The following is a 17,781-nucleotide window of genomic DNA, read 5'->3' on the forward strand; positions in this document are numbered from 1 at the left end:
CAGTTTGTCTTTCTAATACTTCCATACAGTTTTTTTGTAGTTTATACATTTGTAGATATTGTAGACCCGCATTTTTAACTGTTCTTGGCTTAATCTGTGTGTGCATGCATGTTTCCCCCAGGTGTTTGTAGAATACGCTAACGCAGGCGACTCCAAAGAGGCCCAGAGACTGCTGACGGGACGGACCTTTGACGGGAAGTTTGTCGTTGCCACGTTCTACCCCCGGAGTGCTTACAAAAGAGGCTATCTGTACCAGACCGTGCAGTGAACACACACACACACACACACACACCGTCTGCTGAAGAGCACAGGCCTAGGCCTCAGTCAGTCACTGTCATGATGTGTATAGTCATATCAGATCACCACTCTGCTTTCTGCAGCCTCTAGAGCCAGAGTTAACCTAGTGTGTCCTGTAGCTTTACTGTATGTAGCAACAGTCTGCGAAAGGAAAGATTTGTATAATCCAATCTTCCATGTCCTGCTATGGGGATGTATACTGCTGGATGCTATGGTTGACAGATTCAGATGGGTCATATGTTTATCATAGCTGGCTTGACTTTTGATAATGGATCCTCACTGGCCAAAACTGCACACTGTCCCACTTTGCACACTGTGCTGATGTCAAACCCTGAACAAAATAATTACTTGATGTCCACCGATCTTGAAGAGCACAAGTACAGTACCAAGTACCCTATGGGTTTCGTAAACCCAGCAAGCAGTTTGGATTGAATAGGGCCCTAGTTTTGTCTGTACGCAACAGCTTGAATATCCTATATTTATTAGTGTAATTGAAACCGTTCCTGATAGATTGATCTTGGGTCTCTCTTGTTAAAAGCTGAGCCACAATTTCATCTTGTCCAAAGTTACCTTCCCATTACCTATTTTTCTATGAGATGTTTGTTTTGAGACTTGAATTCCAAAGGTACCACTCCAGATCATCAGTAGAATCACGCTGAGTTCTAGAACGTTCTGAGCCTAAACTCCATCCACTCAACGTCAGCACTTTTCTGTGGTACATGAAAAATATAAATATTTCTAATTTCTACCTTATATACTATTATTACATTTTGTCCAAGTTGACCCATATACTACTTATACTCCAGAATGGCTGCGCTGATGTGAGTGGAAGTTAACAGTTTTTTTCCCCGATATGTTATGAAAGGAATGGGTTATTTCCTTAGCACTGTACGATACAAAGCAACAAGTTTACTTTACGTTCAGAACCCATGCATAGGGTTTTCACAGTTGAATATTTCAGTTGGAAGAGCATTCGAGCTGACCCTTTCGTAAAACAGTAACCGACTGTCAGTTCTACCTGACGTCTGTGAGTTAGTCTACATGACAAACCAATGTGTGAGCGCTGTGCTAGTGTAGGTATTTGTTGATTATGGTGAGATTATAGATTAATCCAATACTGCAGAGTTTTGTATCCTATGTTGTGTGCGGGGGATGTTGAAATTAACTTATCAGTTCATTGCATGCAACATTGTTATGTTAGGGGCAGTATTTATTCAGACAGTCTTCCCCTTGTCTGTCTGCTGCTCATATTCAGTCCAATAACATTGAATCTTAAGCGTAAATCATAGTCCACAAACGCTGAGACTCGATAGTCCGGCATCCCATTGTGACATAGCGATGCAGCTCTGAAACACCGTCTGTGGGGGGACACAGCCCGAGCGCTCACCACCCCACAATTCCCAGCCAACACGGCTATTCATTTGAATGTGTTCACAGTTGGCGAAAATGCTTGTGCTGCCCTGAGAATTCTAAAAGTATGAAAGCCAAGGGTCCAATATTCTAGAACACTGCTGTGCATACACGTACACATTTTGGACTATGATGGACGCTTCAGGTTGGGCACAGATGCTTCTGAATGAGTTGGCTGGCATTGAACAGGCTAAAGCTCCGTCCTGCCTGCCCAGCCTCTCCAGATGTTTGAGAAAGAGACCATATATTAACATGAGCAGAAACAACATTCTGGATATTCTGCAATTTACTCCATTTGTAACTAACACTTCCAGTCAACTGGCGCCATGTGATAACTGTCAAGGCTGATTGAGACATTGTTGACAACATCCTGCCTAAATGTGAAAGCACTGACCAGGACTTATGGGTGACCGGTCATAACATCGATATGTGAGGTTATCCCATACCAAATGTAGTCCACTGCCTTAGCTGCCTTCTCTGTGTTATCTAGTCTAACACTGTAATGTTGCCATTTAGTTTCAGCACACTGTCCCTTCAGTGTGTTATTCAAAGTAGATCCCAATGAAAGCCTTCATAGTTTCCTTCCTGATCTCCACAACCATGGCGCATGATGATGACATTTCTTTATGCAAAAATTCAGGGAGCTTCTTTGTTTTTTGTTTACACTTTGGGTCAGTTATCCTAATACAGTGTCTGTTTCTTTACTTCTATGTCTTCTGATATACTCATATGAAAACATTCTATGTATCTGATAAAGCTTTTAGATTGCTGTAATGGATTTGTGGGCGAGGTGGTATCTGGTGTTAGCCCATAGCTAGCAAGATTCACAAACTTCTATATGATATTTGTTAGCAGCGAGTTTCCCTGGTTTCAGGGAAAACCAGTACAACTACATAGGTACAGACACTACATGAGAAGGAGAGCGACAGTAACAGAGAGAGAGGGAGCTGTGCTGTAAGTCCGAGTACATACAGTTGAAGTCGGAAGTTTACATACACCTTAGCCAAATACATTTAAACTCCGTTTTTCAACATTTCTGACATTTAATCCTAGTAAAAAATGTCCTGTCTTAGGTCAGTTAGGATCACCACTTGATTTTAAGAATGTGAAATGTCAGAATAATAGTTGAGAATTACTTATTTCTGTTTTTATTTCTTTCATCACATTCCAAGTGGGTCAGAAGTTTACATACACAATTAGTATTTGGTAGCACTGCCTTTACATTGTTTAACTAGGGTCAAATGTTTCAGGTAGCCTTCCACAAGCTTCCTACTATAAGATGGGTGCATTTTGTCCCATTCCTCCTGACAGAGCTGGTGTAACTGAGTCAGGTTTGTAGGGCTCCTTGCTCGCACATGCTTTTTCAGTTCTTCCCACAAATTTTCTATAGGATTGAGGTCAGGGCTTTGTGAAGGCCACTCCAATACCTTGACTTTGTTGTCCTTAAGCCATTTTGCCACAACTTTGGAAGTATGCTTGGGGGTCATTGTCCATTTGGAAGACCCATTTGCGAACAAGCTTTAACTTCCTGACTGATGTTGCTTCAATATATCAACATCATTTTCCACCCTCATGATGCCATCTATTTTGTGACTTGCAGCAAAGCACCCCTACAACATGATGCTGCCACCCCACTGCTTCACGGTTGGGATGGTGTTCTTCGGCTTGCAAGCCTCCCCCTTTTTCCTTCAAACATAACGATGGTCATCATGGCCAAACAGTTGTATTTTTTTTCTTCTTCAGACCAGAGGACATTTCTCCAAAAAGTACGATCTTTGTCCCCATGTGCAGTTGCAAACCGTAGTCTGGCTTTTTTATGGTGGTTTTGGAGCAGTGGCTTCTTCCTTGCTGAGCGGCCTTTCAGTTTATGTCGATATAGGACTCGTTTTACTATGGGTATAGATACTTTGTACCTGTTTCCTCCAGCATCTTCACAGGGTCCTTTGCTGTTATTCTGGGATTGATTTGCACTTTTCACACAAAAGTACGTTAATCTCTAGGAGACAGAACGTGTCTCCTTCCTGAGCAGTATGACTGCTGCGTGGTCCCATGGTGTTTATACTTGTGTACTATTGTTTTGTACAGATGAACGTGGTACCTTCAAGCTTTTGGAAATTTCTCCCAAAGAGGATCCAGATTTGTGGAGGTCTACAACGCTTTTTCTGAGGTCTTGGCTGATTTTTCTTTTGATTTTCCCATGATGTCAAGCAAAGAGGCACAGAGTTTGAAGGTAGGCCTTGAAATATATCCACAGGTACACCTCCAATTGACTCGAATGATGTAAATTAGCTTATCAGAAGCTTCTAAAGCCATGACATAATTTTCCAAGTTGTTTAAAGGCACAGTCAACTTAGTATATGTAAACTTCTAATCTACTGGAATTGTGATGCAGTGAATTATAAATGAAATAATCGGTCTGTTAACAATTGTTGGAAAAATTACTTGCGTCATGCACAAAGTAGATATCCTAACAGTCTTTTGTTAACAAGAAATTTGTGGTTGAAAAATAAGTTTTTTTTTTTCAATTGTTTAAGCACAATTTTGAAAACGGGGCCCATATACCCAAATCAGTCAACATGGAGAATCACAACAAAACATGTCCCAGTTTTCATGCTACTACAGTAGTGTGCATAACACTGTTAGCTCGGCAAACAACGGACAAATGTAAAATACTGTATCCAGTACAGGTTACAATTACAGTAAATAACAACCAACATAAAAAAATCATCTAAACTGACAATATTGTACAGAAAATACTACAGTAAACATACTATACATTCTCTTCGCCTAGCTGAATCTGGCCAGAGAATTTCATCAACATCACAAGCAATATCATCATTAGCAAGACAATGCGGGAAGAACCATCTTGAATGTCGAATCCATCCTTGCACAGCTGCGGCGTCCACTTGGTCACGGGCGTCCTCCATGGCCTGAATGAGGGGTACCTGAGCCTGGGATTGTAAACCTTCCACCGCCATGCAGAGAAACTCTTCGATAGGGTTTAGAAATGGAGAGTATGGTAGAAGGTATAGTACTGTCAACTGGATGGTGTTGAAACAAGTTCTGGACCAAAGCAGAGCGGTGGAATGACACATTGTCCCAGATGACCGTGTAGTGCATCTGGTGTATTTCATTACCTGCTGGGACGATGTGGTGCAATCGGTCCAAAAATGTGAGAATGTGAGGTGTGTTGTAAGGGACCGTTTTGGCATGACGGAGGACAACTCCATGCTGTGAAATGGCAGCGCAAAGGGTGATGTTGCCCTGGGACATTGATTATAGCCTTGTGGCCAATGATATTTCTGCCTCTCCTTGCTTTTGTGAGGTTGAACCCTGCCTCATCAATATATATGAATTCATGCAGGATTTCCTCTGCGTCCATCTGCGAAACTCCCCGAAATACAGTGAAAGACAAGATTGTGTAGTTCAGGATAGGTCTAGTTTTCAGTCAATGTAAAAAAAAGTTGTGTGCAGTATGCAACATCACAGTGCTAAAGTGAACAATACAAACCTCCACATACTCAATGCTGCAGCTGTTTGACCCTCTCTGAATTCGCTCAAAAGGCACTCGATAAAGTTGTTTCATTTGAACCTGATGTCTTTCCTTGATGCGTGCCAGTGTTGACTGAGAGACCTGATGGACATTATTGAAAATGGCATGGTTACCGATAATGTTGGCTTATAGTTCTGAGCCTGATGGCATTATTGGCCAAAACCATGTTTATTATCTCTCTTGTTCTTGCATGAATATGGGCCCCCTTCCTCCTTGTCGTTCCTGACCCCCAATCCTATGTAGAGAATAATACATGTAACTTACTGTACAATGTCACAGGAAGGGGTATCACAAGTCCTGATATGGTGCTGACAATAAGCAGCTGATTACTGTAACTGTTACTGTAGACAGATCTTTTACCTGTTTTCCTGTCAAAGTCCTTATGACAGATGCCACTGTATATCTGCTAAGATTTGTCTGAACTCTCAGTCCAGCCTCCCTCAGCGTCAATCCGTGGTTCACAACATGGTCCACTAGTGTTGCACGAATGTCATTTGATGAGTTTCGTCCTCTTCTTTGTGCACGTTCTCCTCCTGCTTCAGGTCTTCCTCGACCTCTGGCTCGGCCTCTGCCTCTTCCTCTACTTCCTTCTCCTCCTCCGTGTACTCCTCCTCCGTGTACTCCTCCTCTCACCCTCACTCTTCTTCTGACTCCTTCCATTTTGGTTGAAGACAGGTGAACCTACCTGCTGCATTTTTATAGTGCTTAAACCTGATTAGTGCGTCTACAATTCAGCAATCATGTGTTTGCACCTGATGGCTGTGTTTAACAGATTGGCTCATAGGTGTGGTAATTTGATAGTGACAGGATAGGAGTGACATGATATACTTCTGTGTCTGATGTATACAAGGGTGTTTAGTGTTTTGCAAATCACTGTGTAATGTTTTGCAAATAGTGTGAAGCTGACAATGTGCTTACAGTTATGCAAATCTAACTTTGTGTTTTGCTCCTTGAGTGTAAGGTTTTGCTAATTGTGGGAAAAGTTCAATTTAGAGTGTAAGCAATCGTAAAAAACGAATGACTCCAACCTACGTGTATGTGAACTTCTGACTTCAACTGTACCATGCTGCTTTGAGCTCGAGACTTTCTTTAGGCCACAGACTATTCTCATCTCTAGTTAGCTGTTTCATATCCCGGGGCTGTGTCGGTAAGACTAAAAAGCTTCCTAGCTAAGTAGTACTGTACGCTCTTGAATAAAATATCCCAGTTTACGGCCTAACTCCATATTGAGAGAAGGCAGAATTATTGTGTAACTTTCTTTTGGAAAGTTTTTTTGTGTTACTCTGAAGTTTTAGAATTGTCACTGAGCATCCACCCGACCCAAATCTATTCAGTAATGGATGGAAGGAGTGACTGTTTGCAGACACCCGGGGCAATCTGTGCTCGTCTGTCAGCCCTATCTATCACTGTTCTATCCTGCTCCAGCTCTGACCTCTAACCCCCTGACCTGATAGGCCAGTCCAGCAGAGGACCAGAGACTTGTTAATATGCATAAAGCCCCTCTCCTTGGGATTCTCAGACTCTGCCTAATGGAGAGAATGGCCTGGTCCTCATCCATATACACACAGGCAGCCTTATATATACACTTGGCTTTGATGATGAGGGGTCAAGGGGAGGCCGGGAGTGGGCTAGGGGGTATTAGGCAAATGAGGGGGAGGGAGGTCACTGGGTTAATCTGTATCAGTGAGGGGAGGCGATAGCCTCCAAGCTGACAACACTCCATCTCTCTTGTTCTCACTCTCATTAGAAGTTATTGTTGACCCAAGTTACTGCAGTAACACACAGGTAGGTATAAAGGTTAGAGAGTAGAGTTTGTTCTTTATATTCATTTCTAGTGGTTTGAATGAGGGGAGGCTTCCTGCATCCTCCCAGCTGGTTGTTGATTAGCATTATGTTTCATTCAGGTTTATTAGCGAGAAGTGCACTTAAGCTTATACAGGAACTCTGAACTCCACTGAATTGAGCCCAACCATGCTTTACAGCACTGATTTAAATGAAAGCAAAATCTCAGTTCGAGCAATATAATTTAGGACGCAGTCTCCAAAGACTACAGCACTGATACCAATGTGTTATCAATCATGTCCCTTCCCCACTGAAAGACAATCATGATGATTATCACTGTTGCCTTTTTTATTTTTAGCATCCTTTTGTCTCCTTTGGGTTTCATGAAAGCCTACTCCATTGAGCGGCTGGCAGCCCCCCTGTTACAAAGAACAACCGTGTCTCCAACACAACTTGATCTGACGTGAATATTTCGCTCTGAGAATCACTCCACTCACACTAACTGATCTGGCAAATCTGCATTATTAAAGGCACATATTATGAGTATGAAACGTGGTGTGTGTGTGAGAGAGACCATGTATTGCCTCACAGAACTCTGTTCTGAGATTGACTATACATGTTCTTATTGTCGTTTGCATTATCGCACAATAAAGAACGCTTGACTTGACTATCTTTTAATTTGTGTTTGCAGTATGTTAGCCCATTTATGCTTGTTTTTACAGTCTGGATCAGCTATATCAATACAGATGTAAAAACCTTACATGATGTATTAACGTAGATTTGCCACTAGAGGCCAGCACAGCCACACATCACAACATACTGCTATTACTATTAGATTTATTTACTTCTGTTGCTTTCTCTTTTTTTGATCCCCACAGTCTAGCCGCTGAGTTGAGCAGACCTCACAACCACGCACGATAAATGCATCTAACAAGGTCTATTGATCCCTGTCATACTCTGATCGATTACCTTGCCCTGATGTTTTCAGCAAGCCAACAAATAATTGCTTTCCACAACTTTCTGGGGTGGAGGGATACAGGCTGACTGATAATTAATTATAAAAGGAATATCTCATAGCCCGATATCCAGGCTATCCCACTAACACGTCATAGTTGAACACCGAGCCAAATAGACTTGAGTGGTAAACACTACGATGCCTTGAAAACATATGAACCCATGCATGAGTTAGTGCCTTATCAAGTCCAGGGGTTGGAACCGGTTCGAGGAACAGAATCCGAACCGGGAACGAAAGTGATCTATACTGTTCCGGAGCAGAACCGTTATTTTAAAAGCATGGGAACTGGTTAATAACATTTGTTTTACTTCTGGAAATTTCTTTCAGTCCCATATAAAATTGCAACAAGGCACCTGTGCAAAGCCCTCACTATTTCACTTAGAAACGTATTCTTGTGTCTGCCTGCCAGCTGAAAATCTTTGCCAGTGCGTGTGTAGGCAACCTTCCCCTCTCCTTTCTAAAGCTTAGGTTACTGTAGCCTACTGACGTTACAAGCTTGATTCAGCAATTAGGGGGAGGTTTTTAATTAGCAAAGAATGGATTAACATTTTCAGTGCTAGTTACGGATACTATAGCTATCACGTTTCACATTGAATTTAACTACAAAAAGGTAAGGTGCGTTTTTAATTCTGGTGCCCCTCTGCCCACAGCTAGCTAGCTAACAAGCTTGTATCTCTGGTCCAACGTTAAGCCAGCTCTTGTAAGTCCAAAGACTTTCAATGTTCCTCCATAGAAGCCGCTCCTTTGTAGGTATATAATTCTGTGGGCCTAATTCAGATGATTCATGTCATAACAAGATGCCCAATGCTTCAAGCCGCCGCCTCCACCCTCTCTCGCCACCCGCAAAATTTCAGTCACGTCGTGCCCTACACTTGTCTGTCCATCACGCATGTAAACAACCGGCTGCCTAGGATCAAACAACTATAGCTTGCCTGCTTCATAGCAAGCTGCTCTATCTGCACTGATTGGTGAAGTAATTTAATGTTGAGCTTATGTGAAAACATTTCGATTTTAGCGGAACAGAAAGGAAACGATATAAACCCGGAACCTTTTTGGGGTTCGAACTGATTCAGAATTTGATATTGCAGGTCGGAATAGCAGAACGGAAAAAAAAATATGGTTCTGTTCAGATCTAAATTATTGAAAAATTATTTTGCTTTGAACCCCTGATCAAGACCAATTTAATTTCCCATTGTAGGTATTAAAAATACGTAGTAGGCCTACATTAGAGCTCTCAAACAAGTGAGTAATAAGACTATAAGAGCAGACCCCCTGTAGCCCTCTGCATTCCACAGCCACCCCACAGCCTCCTAACACATTGTCCTGCTGCTTCCTGTCACTGGGAGTAGTTTACAGCCTGCCCCATAACGAAGCCCTTGTCTGGGCACAACCACACTGGGCACCTAGAGGACAGACCAATGGATGGTTAGCGGAAGGAAGAGACTTTCCAACTTGTACGTGAGAAAGAGAATATTGGAATGGTCAACTTTGAGTCAAAGCAAAATCCGCTTTGTCTGCAGTGTTTCAATGTTCTCACAGCCTGAAGTTAGTCATTGATCTGCTGATGAATAGCTGTAGAACTAGAACAAGGAATAGTCGGACCGAGAGGGCCTGTCCAACACACACACACACACACACTCACACACTTCCCTTGATCTTCTGACAGGGGACATGCACTGAGTGTACAAAACATTGAGTTGCACCCACTTTTGCCCTCAGAACAGCCTCGATTTGTCGGGGGATGGACTACGAGGTGTCAAGCGTTCCACAGGATGCTGGCCCATGTTGACTCTAATGCTTCCCACGGTTGTGTCAAGTTGGCTGGATGTCCTTTGAGTGGTGGACCTTTCTTGATACACATGGGAAACTGTTGAGTGTGAAAAACCCAGCAGCGTTGCAGTTCTTGACACACTCAAACCGGTGTGACTATTTTTAAAATTCTTCAAGCTCTGTCAAGTTGATTGTTGATTATTTACTAGACCAGATATTTTAAATTATTGCCATACATTTTCAAGACAATTTATAAGTCAACTATAACTTGGCCACTCAGGAACATTTAAAGTCGTCTTGGTAAGAAACTCCAGTGTAGATTTGGCCTTGTGTTTTAGGTTATTGTCCTGCTTAAAGGTGAGTTCATCTCCCAGTGTCTGTTGGAAAGCAGACTGAACCAGGTTTTCCTCTAGGATTTTTTTATCCAAAAAAAATTATTTAATTATTGCTAATGACAAGCATACCCATAACATGATTCAGCCATCACCATGCTTGAAAATATGAAGATTGGTACTCCGTGATGTGGTGTTGGATTTGCCCCTAACATTACACTTTTCAGGACAAAAGTACATTTCTTTGTCACATTCTTTGCAGTTTTACTTAAGTGCATTGTTGTACAGAGATGAGGTAGTCATTAAAAAAATGTTAACCACTTTTATTGAACAAGGAATTAGTCCATGCAACTTATTACGTGATTTATTAAGCACATTTTTACTCCTGAACTTATTTATTAGGCTTACCATAACAACGGTGTTGAAAACATATTGACTCAAGACATTTCAGCTTTAAATGTTTCATAAATAAAATCTCCAAACAAAATTCCACTTTGACATTATGGAGTATTGTGTGTAGATCTATGACACAATCTCAATTTAGAACATTTTAAATTCAGGCTGCAACACAACAAAATGTAGAAAAAGTATAAGGGTGTGAATACTTTCTGAAGGCACTGTATGGCTGTCTGTCGCAGGCATGTTAATCAAAACGTGACCATCACGGAATTTTGGTTGGTGCGTAAAAACCTTGAATTCAGATAAATACGAAGGTGTGATCGGTCCGCACTCAAAAAGATGTTTCATAAAGCTTACTTTTTAAAATGTTGTATTCTTTCAATTTTCTTATTCAGGCATGTTCACTGGAGAGTGAGAGAGCAAGGGAGATCGAGAAATAGGCTGAGAGCAGGGGATTGAGAGACCTGCAGGGACCTAGCCCGGTGAAGATCAGCACAGTGGCCTCATCACGAGAGGATAGAAGGGGAATACGAACGGACACACACACAGACAATCTGATCGATAAGGCTGATAAAATCCAATTCAGCTTGCTGACGCTGCCTAATACATTGTGTGTGTGTGTTGGAGGTCAGATTATCCTATCCGAGGGAGAGGAAGAAAAAGGAAACTCGCTAGACAGGAGGACTCTACACTCTGGTGTCCTCTCAGGTGAACTTGTCACCTTTCTAACTGTGGCATGCCTTAAAAAAAAGTGTACACCACCTTCCTTCACCTTGAACCTGTGTAGTCCACTTGCCAGTCTGGGCCTGTTTCTGTCTAGTTTGTGTATTAAACCAGGAAAGGAAGCTCCTTTTTAAACTGTTGACTAGTGAAATAGCCATTCTAATCAATTGACGTGCATTCACTCACTCTGATTAATGAGTTGTACTGATTAACTCCCCACTGTCTCACTGGCTCTAAGTGTGTGTGTGTGTGTTTACTCTGTGTTTTAGCCAGAGAAAGTCTGCCAGTGTCTTGGGAGTGCGATTAAACAGCCAGCTTGACTGCCTCTGTGTAGTCCTGTTCCAGACCCAATTTTGCGCGCACACACACACGCACACACACGTTGATGTTCTTCTATCCTCGTGGGGACCTAAACTGTATTTATATTCAAAATCCTATTTTCCTTAACCTGTAACTCCTAACTCCTAATTCTAACCCTAGCGCCTTATCTTAAAAAAGCCTTTATCCTCATGAGGATGTGGGAAATGTTCCCTACGAGGGAGAATTTTCCTTGTTTTGCTATCCTTGTGGGGACTAGCTGGAGACTTACATTGACCTCTAACTTTAAACATCAGCTATCTGAGCAGCTAACCGATCGCTGCAGCTGTACATAGTCCATCTGTAAATAGCCCACCCAATCTACCTACCTCATCCCCATATTGTTTTTATTTACTTTGCGGCTGTTTTGCACACCAGTATCACTACTTACACACCATCTATCACTCCAGTGTTAATCTGCTAAATTGTAATTACTTTGCTACTTTGGCCTATTTATTCCTTTACCACCTCACACCATTTGCACACACTGTATATAGACTTTCTTTTTTTCTATTGTGTTATTGACTGTACGCTTGTTTATTCCATGTGTTGTTTCTGTCGCACTGCTTTGCTTTGTCTTGGCCAGGTCGCATTTGTAGATGAGAACTTGTTCTCAACTAGCTTACCTGGTTAAATAAAGGTGAAATAAAATGTATAAAAAGAACCAACACACACACACCAGGACATAGAGGATGATACTCAGCCAGTATCGCTGTTTGGAAAATGTTAACAGTTCAAAGTTCAACTCAGATTATAACATCGTTTAACTGTGTAATCCTATTGCTATTCCTTATCAGTGTGACATTCTGTCTTTCAGCGTCGCTTGGCTGCGAAGGACTTTAATAATCCTCCACGTGTTTATTGAAGATAGGAACACTGTGATATTTAGGACGAGGAAGGAATCCAGTGGCTGCCTGCCTGTTGCTGGCTCAAATTAGAGAATAGATTAAATATACATTAAAGCAGAGGATTTCCTCCAGTCGGTGGAATGACCTCTGACAGAGGATGTGTTATAATCAAGAAGCAGCTAATACATGAATTCACTTTCATCCTTCTCACAGGAAGTGATATAAAAACACATTTGTTCTGTTCCTCTTCTGAGTCTAGATGATGGCTAAGTAAACAGGTTTATTCTCTGGTTCACTTCATTATTCCCTTTGAAGGAGGAGGGAAGGATTTGACATGAAATACAATAAAGAAGAGGAGAACACAGACAGCTGAGACATGGCGTTGAGATGGTTACACCAAATAAATCACTTAATCTCATTTACATATTCATCAGTGTTTACGTGCAGTCTAGGCAATGCAGCATTTGAAGGCAATAGAAAAATGACACGCGTGCCATTCTGTAAGAGAGGATGTATGCAAAGTCAAGGCTATCAAATGAGGTCAGACAATAGAAATGAGTTCTACAGTGTAGCCCTTTTATCTTGCTTGCTTTCTGTGAACAGTGACAGGAGATATTAGGTTCAAGCCAGGGTCCTGGCTAGATCTTGTAATCAGTTCCCCAGCATACTAAAAACGTGCTAAACAGTACAGCATAGAAAACGTATACAAGAAAAGTCGCCACAGTTTGCAATATGTGGTAACCATGGTGAATGGAATGTATTTTAGTAGCCCTATAAATATCCTCTAGCAAAATGCAAAAATACAGAGAAAAATGACTACCCCCTTCAAAACAATCCAACAATTGAACATGAAAGTGTTTTAAAATGTTTTATTGCCACCCACTGGATAGATGCAGTCAGTGAAATGTGCTGTTTTGCCATTTTATTTCTGCCTCTGCTCTTAATTGTCATTCTGCAAGTATGGAGGGATACATAAATATGGAAAATCCAATTATATTTTATTGTCTCCACTCCACTTTCCAGGATCCTAAATTCAGCATAAGATGTGACAGTGGCAGTGTTGAATGTGACACAATTTGCCATTGTTGTGTGAGGGGAAAGAAGCACAACAGGAAATGGCCCAAAATAGACAGGAAAGCTTCTGATAAGACAGAAGAGAGCAAAGTCTTTTCCGTTTGGTCCATAAGTTACAGGTAAAAGAGTTTTATATTTCATTTTCTTCTTTATATTTTCCAGTTAGTGTTAGTTAGTGTTATCCAAACAACAAACAAACAAGAAAAATATAACTGGAAAATCTAAATAAATCTCCCCCCCAAAAAATATATATACAGTGCATTTGGAAAGTATTCAGACCCCTTGACTTTTTCCACATTTCATTAAGTTACAGCTCTGGCTGGGCCACTCAAGGACATTCAGAGACTTGCCCTGAAGCCACTCCTGCGTTGTCTTGGCTGTGTGCTTAGGGTCGTTGTCCTGTTGGAAGGTGAACCTTCACCCCAGTCTGAGGTCCTGAACGCTCTGGAGCAGGTTTTTATCAAGGATCTCTCTATACTTTGCACCGTTCATCTTTCCCTCGATCCTGACTAGTCTCCCAGTCCCTGCCGCTGAAAAGGTCCAATCATTTGAATTTACCACCGGTGGACTAGAAACATCTCAAGGAGGATCAATGGAAACAGGATGCACCTGAGCTCAATTTTGAGTCTCATAGCAAAGGGTCTTTATACTTATGTAAATAAGGTATTTCTGTTTCTTTTCTCCAAACCTGTTTTTGATTTGTCATCATGGGGTATTGTGTGTAGATTGAGGAACTTTTTGTATTTAATACATATTAGAATAAGGCTGTAATGTGGGAAAGTCAAGGGGTCTGAATACTTTCAGAATGCATTGTGTATATATGTCACAGATTTGTTGTTACACAATATTTTTTTATTATTATGAATAGTAAAACCTGCAGTGAAAAGGCTTCATCAGAACTGTCCATATGTGTCATAATACATAACAGGCTGTTTGTCTCTCTCTCTCTCTCTCTCTCTCTCACACACACACACACACACCATCATCCTTGCTCATTATGTCTTTCCTTCATTCAACCTTGGAGTAGTGAAATGATATCGACCATCTTGTAGAATACAAAACTTAAAACAACAATTACAATAATGCATAAATCATTCATAATAAATCAAATGTATGTCATATCATTCCATGTCAATCAAATGTCTTTACAACTAGTTGAACATTTTTATATTGTGCTAGACTTATGACTAAATATGATTTCAAAATAAATCATTATGAAGGTGTCCAAAATGTCCATAAATGTACAGTATAGTCCTTCACATTTCAAGATCTGATATAACATACGTGGTCAGGATAGTACTGATACAGGTAAGCTAGGTGTTGATGCTGTAAAACAGCTTTACAACCACCTGTCCTTAGGTTTCTCATGTAGAAATAACGATATAAGACAACAACAGTCTAGACTCCACATGGATAAATATATGAATGATTTAATATATATGAATTATTGCTTTAGTTTACATAATGATTATGATTAGGTTACCTTATTAGTTAATCAAAAAACACCATCTGAAACAAATAGTTGAAAATACAGTGGATGCCAAGCACAGAAGCACAGATCCACACACACCCCAATACCACCCTACACAGAATACCTAAGCCTTGTTCTGTTGGAGTAGTAATTCCTCCGACACACTGATCTAAGGTTAGTTTTGCAAGGCACTGATGTAAAGTCTTATTAATAGGTGCTGCGGGCAAAAAGAGAGTGGATCTGGTTGTTCATCTCAGGGAGGAGTGGAGGAGGTGGAAATAGGAGGATGGGATGAGTAGAGGTGTGAGGAGGCTGTGAGTGAGAATTGCAGCCACAGACAAAGACTCCTTTCTATCTGCGTGTGTGTGTGTGGTCGTCTCTGGTGCCATCATTTTTTGGCAGAAGGATTCAGAAGCTTAAAACAAATGACAACATACACTACCTGTGAAGCATTTAGCTGCAATTTCTGAGGCTGGTCACTCTAATGAACTTATTGTCTGCAGCAGAGGTAACTCTGGGTCTTCCATTCCTGTGGCGGTCCTCATGAGGGCCAGTTTCATCAGCGCTTGAAGAAACTTACAAAGTTCTTGAAATCTTCCATATTGACTGACCTTCATGACTTAAAGTAATGATGGACCTTCATTTCTCTTTTCTTATTTGAGCTGTTCTTGCCATAATATGGACTTGGTATTTTACCAAATAGGGCTATCTTCTGTATACCACCCCTACCTTGTCACAACACAACTAATTAATGCATTAAGGAAAGTTAATGTTAATGTTAATTGAAATGCATTGCAGGTGTCTATGTCATGAAGCTGGTTGAGAGAATGCCAAGAGTGGCTATTTGGATTTGTTTAACACTTTTTGGTTACTGCATGATTCCATGTGTTATTTCATAGTTTTGTTGTCTTCACTTTTATTCTACAATGTAGAAAATAGTAAAAAGAAGAAGAAAAACCCTTGAATGAGTAGGTATTCTAAAACCTTTGACCCTTATTGTAAGGAAATAAAGCAACAGGACTGTGATTGGCACTACTAAAACCATGACTGTCAATCAACAAATGTAAATCAAACCCACATACTGTACAGGCTGCACAAACCCAATTGCATGTCTGCCACAATACTTATCTCAATATGTGTTGTGAGGATGACATCACCGACACAACAGCATGAACTTCAGTGTTAATGTCGTGTTCACTTTGGTTTTCATATTCCCTGCTGAACGCTTGATATATTTCCTGAAGGGCAACAGTTATAAAAGATCATAAAAAATACATTCTCTCTCAGCATGAAAAGGGCACTATGACATTTGAAATAGATTATTTTAGAAATCGAGAATGTCTGGGTATATATCTTCCTTCCTACATTACGTTGCAAGGTTAACAATATAAAACATGACATAAAACAGTGTTGGCAGACCAAGATGTTGTGGTTCTCTTGAAAAGATTTGGTATGTCCCTTAATGATATGTTAAAATAGATACTCTTTCCCCATCTCTGTCTTGTTCTCTCTCTTAACTCTCTCACACATACCCTTCCTCTATCTGTTCCTCTCCCACTATATCCAACTCTCACTCAAACAAACACACTATATCTCGATCTATATCTCTCTCCCCTAACCCTAGGTTTCCACTAGTTACCACAGATACAAAGTCAAAATTGTCTATATCATAAAAAAAAAGTGTTAGGGTTAATTTAGGGTTAAGCTTAGCCATAAGGTTAGCAGTGTGGTTAAGGTTGAAAATCACATTTTAAGAAGAGAAACTGTAGAAATAGGTGGGGTTTATGACTTTGTGGCTGTAGTAACTAGTGAAGACCCTAGTCTAGGGTCTAGTCAAAAACATCCTCCCTCCCTTTCTTATTCTCACACAAACAATCTCTGTCTTCTGCTCTCCTTCTGCCAGCTCCTCTCCACATCACTGTTCCCATTATCTCTCCCTCTCTCCAGAGGCTTTGTGTGTGTGTGTGTGTGTGTGTGTGTGTGTGTGTGTGTGTGTGTGTGTGTGTGTGTGTGTGTCTCTTCTCAAAGCAGGTCGGGGTGTTGTTCAGGCTCCTCTGTGTCTGCTGATCCTTTCCTACAGAGGGAGCTGTTCTCCATCAGCCCATCCTCACTCACACTGATCCTGTACGGAGCTTTTAGCGGGGTGGAGGCTAGCCTGGTGTCTGCTCCCGGGGCCTTCTGCCTGGGCTCAGACGTCCTCGACCTGGGGGGGACCACGTGGTCCTTATGGATAAGGTCTGGGACAGAGAGCTGGAGCTGAATCTGGGTCTGCTCTTCCTCTCTCCTCTCCTCTGTCTCATTCCCTTCCACTCCATCCATCTTCACCTCTTCCTCTTTCCTCTCGCTGTCCAGAGGGTCAGTCAGTCCGGTGGATGTGTCTCTCCCTCTGTCATTCTCTCTGTCCTGCTCTCCCTTGGGTGGGGTCTGCTCATTGCTGATGAGGGAGGTCTTGTTAGGGGAGGAGAGGAGGGAGTGATCGAGGGTCTCGGGGGGTGTGGTGACGACGGGGTTAGACGAGATCATCATGTCCTGGGTAGTCTTCAGGGTGCGAGGAAGACGCTTCTTTTTACCGGGAGGAGGGGGGTCCAGACGAGGGAAGGAGTCCTGAGAGGCATGACTGGAAGGAGAGAGAAGAGGAAGAGACATCCATTACCACTGTAACTTTAACAATAACACATTTTTACATTTGTTCAATCTCTCCCCATCACTTGCTCTCTGTCTAACTTCCCCTCGTTCTCCTCCCCCTTCTC

The 17,781-nt window shown here is 41.5% G+C and overlaps 2 protein-coding genes across 2 annotated transcripts in view; one reads left to right on the plus strand and one right to left on the minus strand.

The window, feature by feature from the left end:
• Window positions 1-7,709, plus strand: part of LOC109898047 (serine/threonine-protein kinase Kist-like) — a 24,141-nt gene extending 16,432 nt beyond the window's left edge. The window contains exon 8 of the mRNA XM_020492805.2: window positions 122-7,709. Coding sequence (XP_020348394.1) covers window positions 122-268 — 147 coding nt within the window. The 3' untranslated portion in view covers window positions 269-7,709. The remainder of the gene's footprint in view (window positions 1-121) is intronic.
• The window catches only part of LOC109898048 (carboxyl-terminal PDZ ligand of neuronal nitric oxide synthase protein), a 231,587-nt gene continuing 218,035 nt past the window's right edge, over window positions 4,230-17,781 (minus strand). The window contains exon 12 of the mRNA XM_020492806.2: window positions 4,230-17,648. Within this exon, the coding sequence (XP_020348395.1) occupies window positions 17,054-17,648 (595 nt within the window). The 3' untranslated portion in view covers window positions 4,230-17,053. The remainder of the gene's footprint in view (window positions 17,649-17,781) is intronic.

The sequence above is a fragment of the Oncorhynchus kisutch genome, linkage group LG10 (genome assembly GCF_002021735.2).
Source record: "Oncorhynchus kisutch isolate 150728-3 linkage group LG10, Okis_V2, whole genome shotgun sequence".
In the NCBI taxonomy this organism is placed as follows: Eukaryota; Metazoa; Chordata; class Actinopteri; order Salmoniformes; family Salmonidae; genus Oncorhynchus; species Oncorhynchus kisutch.